Source organism: Mus pahari, chromosome 9, assembly GCF_900095145.1.
Source record: "Mus pahari chromosome 9, PAHARI_EIJ_v1.1, whole genome shotgun sequence".
Lineage (NCBI taxonomy): Eukaryota > Metazoa > Chordata > Mammalia > Rodentia > Muridae > Mus > Mus pahari.
This window is the reverse complement of record NC_034598.1, coordinates 49,369,944-49,378,499: the sequence shown is the minus strand read 5'-3', so window position 1 is coordinate 49,378,499 and position 8,556 is coordinate 49,369,944. Positions and strand designations below refer to the sequence as shown.

Here is an 8,556-nt window from a genome sequence, read left to right as displayed (position 1 = left end):
TGCTGGGCCTGGTGTGTGTGTGTGTGTGTGTGTGTGTGTGTGTGTGTGTGTGTACATGCGCGCGTGTCTGGGTATGTGACTGCAGCCTGCATTTTCTCCCCTACCAGCCTTCCTCCTCCCCTCCAGCCACCCTGGGATTGGTGACTCTCAGCCCCTCCCCTCGACTCCCCCAAACCCTCCCAGAACCTTTATCAGGGAGCTGGGACTGGTTCCTGCCACCTTCCAGAGCCCCTGCACTCTTGTCTCTGTCTCTGCAGCAGCACCAGCCAGCTCCCTGATCCTGTCAGCCATCCAGCTCCACAGGTAGGTTCAGGGAGGGCATTGCAGTAGCCTGAAGCTGGCACCAAGGATGAGGGGTGCGAGTCAGGAGGGGACCAAGGGGATGGTAGCCTCTGATGGGCAAGCAGGGCACCAGGAAGGAGACCAGGAAATGCCTGGCAGGATGGGAGCTGTTAATGCTTGACATCTGGGGCCAGAATCAAGACTAATTCCGACAGGTCAGAAAGTTTCTGTATAAGTCTTGGGTTATTTAGAGCTGTAGAACAGTATTGTGGGCTCTTCCAAAGCTAAAGAAACAGTGTATATCCTGTAAGTCTACCATTCTTGGGACCTGGAGATCCCAGCACCACACCATTGTACATTGTTGGGGCAGATCCCAGGGAGATGTTTTAACGGGGGACCTGGGAAGCTGAGCCAAAATGATGTACCCCCTTCTCAGAGACGCATTCATCGAACGCTCTTGAGATCAGGGCTCGGATAGGGGAGCCGGGCTAGAAAGCCATGGTGGAAGCCTGCTGCTGGTCGGGAAGGCCGCCTGTGTTTCCTCCATGCTGTCTTCCCTCCTCCTCCTCAGCTTTGTCCTTCAGGCACCATGAGGAGCGCCATGCTGTTCACAGCTGTCCTCGCCCTCAGCTTGGCTTGGACCTTCGGGGCTGTGTGTGAGGAGCCACAGGGGCAGGGAGGGAGGCTCAGTAAGGTAAGATGTCCCCTGACAGAGTCCAGTACCTCAGGGACTCGAGGTTCTGTCTGTCTGGATAGCTGGGGTGAAGAATGTGGTCTGGTGGGGTTGGGCATCTCGTCTCTAACTTTCTCTGTATCTCTGTTCCTCTCCTGTGTCCATCTTGTCTCCAGGGTATCCCTCTGTGTCTTGGGTATCTGGTAAATAAAGTGTATCCTAAAGAATGTTGTTCAGCATTATATGGAGTGAGCAGTTCTCTCTCTCTCTCTCTCTCTCTCTCTCTCTCTCTCTNTTCTAGATAGCTTGGGCATCCCCAGCTTCATGTGATGCAGTGGTCAGATTCTGACTATAAACTGTCAGGCTAGAAGGGGAGAAGTTTTCTCCTTTCCTTTACTACTTTCTGTCAACAGCATCTCTCTCTTCTCTCTCTCTCTCTCTCTCTCTCTCTCTCTCTCTCTCTCTCTCTCTCTCCCTCTGTCTCTCTGGCTTTGGGACACATTGCTTCACTTTTCTGTATGGAGGATGGATCTTCATTTGCAAGAGAAGGTTAGGACAAGATGGTCCCTATCTTTCTTTTTTCAGTAGTGGCAAACTCAGGGAGGCATTGAAAAAGTGGCTCTTCTGCACTCTCTGTAAGTTCTGCAGATTTCCTCATGCTTCTAACACCCCTTCCATACCAACCAGGAAGCCAATCTCCTTCATCCTAAGCCTTCCGGCTGTGGGACTTGAGACAGCCACACCCACCTATGTGTGGAACAGTGGGCACAGTTTTGTATCCCTGCTGGCTGTATTGGTTTAGGGAGGAATGAAAGGATCAACTGTAGAGCGCTGTGGTAAATAACAAGGCCTGTCTTTCCTCAGATCAGGATGGGCTGGAAGAGAGAGAGAGAGAGAGAGAGAGAGAGCGCCAGGGGTTGTCCTCTGGGGATGAACTTGGGTTCTCATGCTTGCACAGCAAGCATTTTACTAACTGAGCTATTGCCCTACTCCCTCAGCTAACATTTTATATTTATATACCTGTCTGTCTGTCTGTCTGTCTGTCTATCACCTAACTAATAATCTATCTACCCATACATACATCATCTATCTATCTATCTATCTATCTATCTATCTATCTATCTATCTATCTATCTATCTATCTGTCATCTGTCTATTTAGCACTAGGGATCAAATCTAGGGCCTTATATTTCCCAGGGAAGCATTAAGTTGCACTCCAGCCCTCCAGATACTGCTAAGTTTTGGTACATGAGGTGGAAACAGCTTGGCAGCAGGGTTGTCCAGGATAGAAACTGGTCCCAGTGTCCTGGAAACATCTTCACATGCCTGCCACCACTCCAACCAGGGGCTCACTCCAGGGGAGATGGCATCCTTTGGAGAGAGACTTGGGTCTTCTGAGCTCTAAGGTGGTGGAGAAAGGAGCTCAGAAGAGCTGGTATCCACCCTTCCCCAGCCTTGGCACACTTTTGCTCCATCTGTCCACCATGACAGCTGGGGGCACGCGACAACAAGTTCCCACTCCATCTCTGATGCCAGATCAGAGGTCAATCCCGAGTCATACAGGTCTTGGGAACATTGGAGTTTTCCCCCATGGCCGGATGTCACCCTATTAGCCCATTACTCCATCTTGGGGTCAGGCAGGGCTGGGTTCAAGCTCACCTCTTTTTGAGGCTGCAGCCCAGCCTACAGCCATGAGCGCCTGGGGTATGGGTGGGACAAGCCTGAGGAGGCCAGAAAGCCAGGGGTGACTGGTGTGGAAGGCACATCAGTGTACATGGGGCTTTGACAAGAGATGTGGCTCCATACTGCTGCCTACAGTAGCTTAAGGAGTTCTTAAATCACATTTTACTTATTTACTGTGAGTGTGCAAGCATGCTTGTGCTACAGCCTGTGCGTCGAAGTCAGAAGATAATCTTTAGAGTTGGTTCTCTCCTTCTTCTACGCAGGTGCAGGGGGTGGGGCACAGATCTTCAGGCTTAACGGTCAGAAGTTCCTAACCTATGGGCCATTCGTCTGGGCACTGCTCGTTTTCTCTCTCTCTCTCTCTCTCTCTCTCTCTCTCTCTCTCTCTATATATATATATATATATATATATATATATATATATATATATATATGCTGTCAGCTACACATGTTCTTTAATTTCCAAGATGCAGACCCCCCCCTTACCCACCTCTTGCAATCTCAGGTGTGTTGTCCAGGGTCCCAACCCTTCCCCTTCTCCCCTCTCCCCTGCCTACTTCTAGCCTCTGCTTAGTCAGACTAGTAAAACAAGGATCCAGACCCAAGCTGGGGTGAGCTGGAATTTCCAAAGTTCCTCTAAGAAAAAGAATAGGCCTTGTCAGGCCGGTGTAGGGGAGCGCAGGGAGGAAGTCTTCTCAGGGTTTTGAGTTGACAGCAGTTACATGGGTACAAATGCTTTTAAGATGATTACAGGTGGGACTTATTACACATTCTGTGTGTGAAGCCTCACCGCCTCCCCAGCTCCAGTCTGTTTAGCATCTCATTACAGGAGCGGGGCTGAGCATTTGAACAATTTGGAAAAAGTGGTTTCTGGGAAGCTGTGTGCTGGGCAGAGAGAGGGTAGGGGCACATGCACACATACGCGGCACACACGCACACGCACACACACACACACACACACACACACACACACACACACGAGAACGTGAGCACACATGTGCTCGCCAGGGCAGCTGTGCAGGAGGCAACACTTAGATCAGATCCCCCAAACCCCAGTGCTCAGGAAGTGTCAGGTACATCCCTGACCCTGTGCAGTCAAGGTGGTAAGACTGTCTGGGTTCTTCACAGACAAACTTGCCCCAATGCCTCAGGCAACAAGAAAACCCCTCTGCCTCTCTTGGTCAACAAAAGGGACCATCTCTCTCCCCAAGGTCTGGGAGGATGAGGATACTGGGTGGTAAACATGCGTGTGTGGGTACCTTGGAGACTTGTCTGGGGTGTATGCTAGTATACACAGCAGCCCGAGGGTGCTAGGACTCCAGAGAGGGGTGCAGCTGAGGTCCAGACAAGCATCCCCGAACCCAGTCAGCAGCAGCACTTCTCTGGGCTCTAGTTAATGGTGTGCATATCACATATCCACCAATCCTGCTGTGCCCGAGTTGCTAGAAAAAAACATCATGAGGATAACTCAGTAGTCTTACAGGACTGCGGCTCTGGAATCTGAAATTCTAGATCCAGGGTGGGGAGGGAAGAAAACAAACATGAGAAGCAGAAGGCCGTGCGGAAGAGCAAGGGACTCTCATGTTTGCATGTGTGCCCTAGCTGCCCGACACCACCCGACGCCACCTGACCTCAGGACCAAGTCACAGAGCACAGATTAGAGGACACCTGCTAAGTGTGTTGAGCCTTTCTTGGGTGTGACAAGTTCACAGCTCACTCAGTGGACTAACCGTGTCTGTTAGCACGCTGGTTTCGAACTTGTGACTTTGTCACTGAGAGCTGGCAGAGCTGGGTGGGGGTTCCAGGAGACAATCGCCCTTGACCTTGGGAGATAGTGTGGTCAGTATACCAGAAGGTCAGTTCTAGGCAATCAGGCCAACAGGCCAACAGGGCAGCCACGTGGAAGCCTCCACGTGGCTCCAGACTTCACCACGCACATCAGCACACTCCTGTCTGGGAGGTCTCACATGAGACTGGATTTCTAACATGGTCCTGGCACTGCTGGCTGCTGCTGGCCCACAGGCCACACTCCATGCACCCATTTCTCTTCCAGGGTAAGTCAGAGGAAATCCATAGGAAATAGGGTGTTGGATTCGGCTTCGGTGGGCTTGGGGTAAGGCTGTTTTGTGCAGGAAGAGAGCAAGTGGGTGGGGTGTGGATCTCATCCCTCAGCTCTCTGCTCCTCTCCCCTACAAGGACTCTGATCTCTATCAGCTCCCTCCATCCCTGCTTCGGAGACTCTACGACACCCGCCCTGTCTCTCTGGAAGGATTGCTGAAAGTGCTGAGCAGGGCTAGCGTGGGTAGGAGGGGGCTCTGGAGAGGGAAGGGCCAAAGGGCAAGGGGCCAGCGTTCTGAAGATTAGAACGGCCTGGGAAACCCCTTCATGGAGAGGGAGGTGGGGGTGTCCTTGAAGAGGGAGGTGGGGGTGTCCTTGATGGTGGGGACAGTGATTTGAACTCCTCTCCATTTCCGTCTTACACACGTGTGCCTGCCTTACAGGTCCGAAGGAGACATCACTTCCACAGAAACGTGAGTAGCTTCTTCCCCATCTGTGCTGACCACTTGTTCAGTTTCACGGGCATGGGTGGGGCCGATGGGCAATTTTGGCCAGCCTCATCCCAGCTGGCGCAGACAATATGCCAGCTGCAGTTGCTTAGCCAACCTTTCTCAGTGGGAGACGGCAGGAAAAACAGGGGAAAAAGCAGATGTGGGGGCATGGGAGACCATCCCTCACTGGCTGTCTGGTCACTGGGAACTAAGAGGCTCTTCTGGTAGCAAAGACGCTAAGCCAGCACCTGCTGTGGTAGGGAAGGAATGAAATGTGTGTGTTGCCTGCATTTGTGTGTGGAAGGGGAGAGGGGTGAAAAGAGAAGATGGGTAGAGAACAGACCTGCTAGCTGTGAGTTCAGGCTCTTTACTAGATAAAGAAGAGCCAGATACCGCGGCATGTTTGTAATTCCAGAACTGAGGAGGTTAAGGAGGAATGGAGAATGCAAGGCTATCCTGGGCAGTGTAGCCTACATAGACCTGGTTTGGATGGGGGCCAGAGTTGGTGATAGGGAACCAATATTCCAATCTCAGAAGTCTTGGTATGTTTGTTGACAACACTGGCCTTTTCTTTCAGGTGACATGCACGACTTCTTTGTGGGACTTATGGGCAAGAGGAACAGCCAACCAGGTAGGGTACCCCCAGAGGAGGGTCTGGTACTGCTGAAGGATACGCTAGAAGTTTGTCAGCCGAGAGGAAGATGAGCCTTTCCTTGTCAGTCAGCTCAGATCTGCAGTCCCTTCCCTGAGCACAGAGTAGGACAGCCCGGCTTGGCTGAGAGAGGGACCGAAGCCCTGCCTCCCCCACATTCTCCCAGCTCTGTTTTTCAGAGCTGTCTGTCATAGCTGGCCCTGATTCAGGAGAATCCTTCCTAACTAACTACACTGATTACTTCACCCCAGACACTCCCACCGACGTGGTTGAAGAGAACACCCCCAGCTTTGGCATCCTCAAATAGACCCCCAGTGCAGAAAAGGTAAGTACTATTGGCTGGAGGGGGATGGGACGGGGGGAGGGAGCTGTCCGCTGTGGTTCTCAGAGATGCTACCGATGCACACACCTTTGCCCCAAAACACAGATACTTGGACAGTGCCCAGTACATCAAGTGTCAGGCACAATGACTCTTAGACATACACATGTAATTATCCCTACTGCATTCTGTCATCTCTTTCTGCGGTGTCATGGACTCCAATGGTTACTGAGCAGAGTGAGTGGTAGGAAACAGGGAGAGGAAACCTGTGGGGCTTCTCCAGTGCTCTGCTGCTGTTCTGGATACTGTCTTCTTGTGATCTATACAAAAGATGGCGAGATCGTCTGTCATTCGCTATAGGTCTGATTATTCACAGCCCAAGTGTTTGCCTCGCAAGTAGGTTAAACTGTGCTGAGATATAAACTGCTCAGAATGCTGTAAGGTACACTTGCGATTTAGGAAAGAGATTCGGGGATGCTAAAAGTCTGTGGCAACAGCCAGGAACCCCATCTCAGCCCCTTGGAGCAGCAGGATGTATTAGAACATAATCTAAACTCAGCTCGGAACCTGCTTTTCTCTAGCTGTGTCTCCTTGGCCAAGTGACTTAATGCTGTGCCTTAGTTTCCCCCATCTGGACTATAAGTGGGGTGATAAAGTCTCCCAGGGTTCTGGTTTTATAGACAAAGCCTTTACAATGGTTCCCAGCACACTGAGAGCCATCTATATTAAGGCTCTTCCGGTCTGCGAGCTGGGTATTGGGGAGGGAGGGTAGAGAATGCCGTTCCGTTCCGTGTCCCCAGCTGGCTGGCTTTTATCTGACTGCCGAAAGCCATCTAGGTCAGACCTCAGGACAGAGTGGGCCGAGAGATTCCTCACTTGTCCACCAGTGTGAAAGTTCCTCAGGGAAGTCAAAACACAGAGCTTGACACCATCTACCCACACATGGAAAGGGCGGCTCAGCTGGTTTCTAAAGAGAAGGAAGACAGGGAGGGAGCAGGGATCTGGGAGCCTCCTGCCTCTCTCCTCACTCTGGGAATGCAGTCACAGCCTCAGGGTGGCCCGTTCACGACTCCCCAGGACCAGGGTCTGGTCCCTTTTGCTGTTGGACGAGAGGGCGTAAAGGGTTGTAATAACTGTAACTGGCTGATTACACGGTGCACACCATATCATTTTGCTCTCATTAGATGGCTATTTCAGTCCTGCGATGGCCAGATAATTATGTGGGTAGCTATATCTGGGTGATATACTCTCCTCCGGCATTATGCACTGGCTGTAAAGATAATTACAATGCGATTTTGCCATAGTATTTCATACAAATGGCAAAAGCAAGTGCATCGTGGAAATCTCCTTTTAATATTTGCTGGCGGATCCAAGCTCTTTCAGAGGGATTGCAGTAATTGTAGCTTTCCTAATCTCACCAACGACGGTGTTCTAAGCCTTTTAGGTGCCACACTGACAGGGCATAGAGTCCCCAGGGGCTAGCATTTAAAGGTGATTAGGGGAAGTGGATCAACACAGATGACTGCATCATTTTATTTCATTCACGTGAAGCTGCTGAAAACAGAAGCCATTCAGAGGCTGCCTTCAAAGACCAAGGGCTGGGTTAAACAGGGGAGGACCGGTTGCTGTGGGTGGGCTGTGTCTGTGTCAGCCTCCTGGGAGTGCTGGGCAATATAAACCGGTCACTTCACCTTTCTGTGTGTGCTTCACAGGCAGGCAGGCAGGCAGACAGACAGACACAGTGTTTAGCACATAGGGAAAGGGTCAAGCACCCGCAGCCAGCAGTTTGTTCTCCTGCCCCAAAAGGGTACAGGGACAACTGAGAGTTAAGCTTGCCCTTTCCTGAAGCTGGCCAGCCCTTGTCCCCTCAGTGGGTGGGACAGTGGGCATTTTGTAGGACAAAGATGTGATTTAAAGTTTTATTTATTTTTGTCTTTAGCACTCTACCCCTGGACCCCGATTGCATCGTAAAGCACTGCCTGCTTCTGCTTCCTTTTCTCCTCCCCAGCCTGTAAGGCTCTCCTGTTGGCTCCCTTCCCTACTCTGCACAGAAGCTGCATATGAACAGCCTCAACCCCACATCAGTTATGGTTTCTGTAGTGTCCTGCATTAAAGATACTCTGTCTCCTCTTCAACAATAAAAGGTTTTTACAAAGGAGTGACTGATGCAATAGACTGGTTGATGAATGAGTGGGCTTTTCCATACATACACACATGCAAAAAAGATGATACAGGACCTGCGAGGTGGTTTAGCAGGTAAAGGGGCTTGCTGCACAGGCCTGAAGGCCTGAGTTCGATCCCTGGATCCACCACAGGAGGAGAGACTGTCCTCTGGTCTCCACATGTGTACCATTGCACGAGCCACTTTTCTTCACACACATACACACACACACACAAA

The 8,556-nt window shown here is 51.1% G+C and overlaps 1 protein-coding gene across 2 annotated transcripts; it reads left to right on the top strand.

The window, feature by feature from the left end:
• Nucleotides 1-235: 235 nt before the first annotated feature.
• On the top strand, nt 236-8,316 carry Tac3 (tachykinin 3). Of its 2 annotated transcripts, none has more exons than XM_021205684.1 (7): nt 236-303; nt 854-976; nt 4,835-4,940; nt 5,140-5,169; nt 5,765-5,818; nt 6,091-6,164; nt 8,098-8,316. In XM_021205684.1, exons 2-6 carry the CDS (start codon nt 872-874, stop codon nt 6,144-6,146), a joined length of 351 nt encoding a protein of 116 aa, XP_021061343.1. In that variant the 5' UTR covers nt 236-303; nt 854-871; the 3' UTR covers nt 6,147-6,164; nt 8,098-8,316. The 2 variants fall into 2 exon arrangements, with proteins under 2 accessions (XP_021061343.1, XP_029398430.1); XM_029542570.1 differs by having other exon boundaries at nt 237-303; nt 867-976; nt 8,098-8,304.
• The last annotated feature ends 240 nt before the right edge of the window (nt 8,317-8,556 follow it).

Bases quoted from the DNA above. Each gene is read 5' to 3' on its own strand.
- Tac3 (XM_021205684.1), top strand. From the start codon at position 872: ATGAGGAGCGCCATGCTGTTCACAGCTGTCCTCGCCCTCAGCTTGGCT. The intron at 4,941-5,139 runs GTAGGAGGGGGC...CCTGCCTTACAG, and splicing joins GCTGAGCAGGGCTAGCGTGG to GTCCGAAGGAGACATCACTT. The intron at 5,170-5,764 runs GTGAGTAGCTTC...CTTTTCTTTCAG, and splicing joins GACATCACTTCCACAGAAAC to GTGACATGCACGACTTCTTT.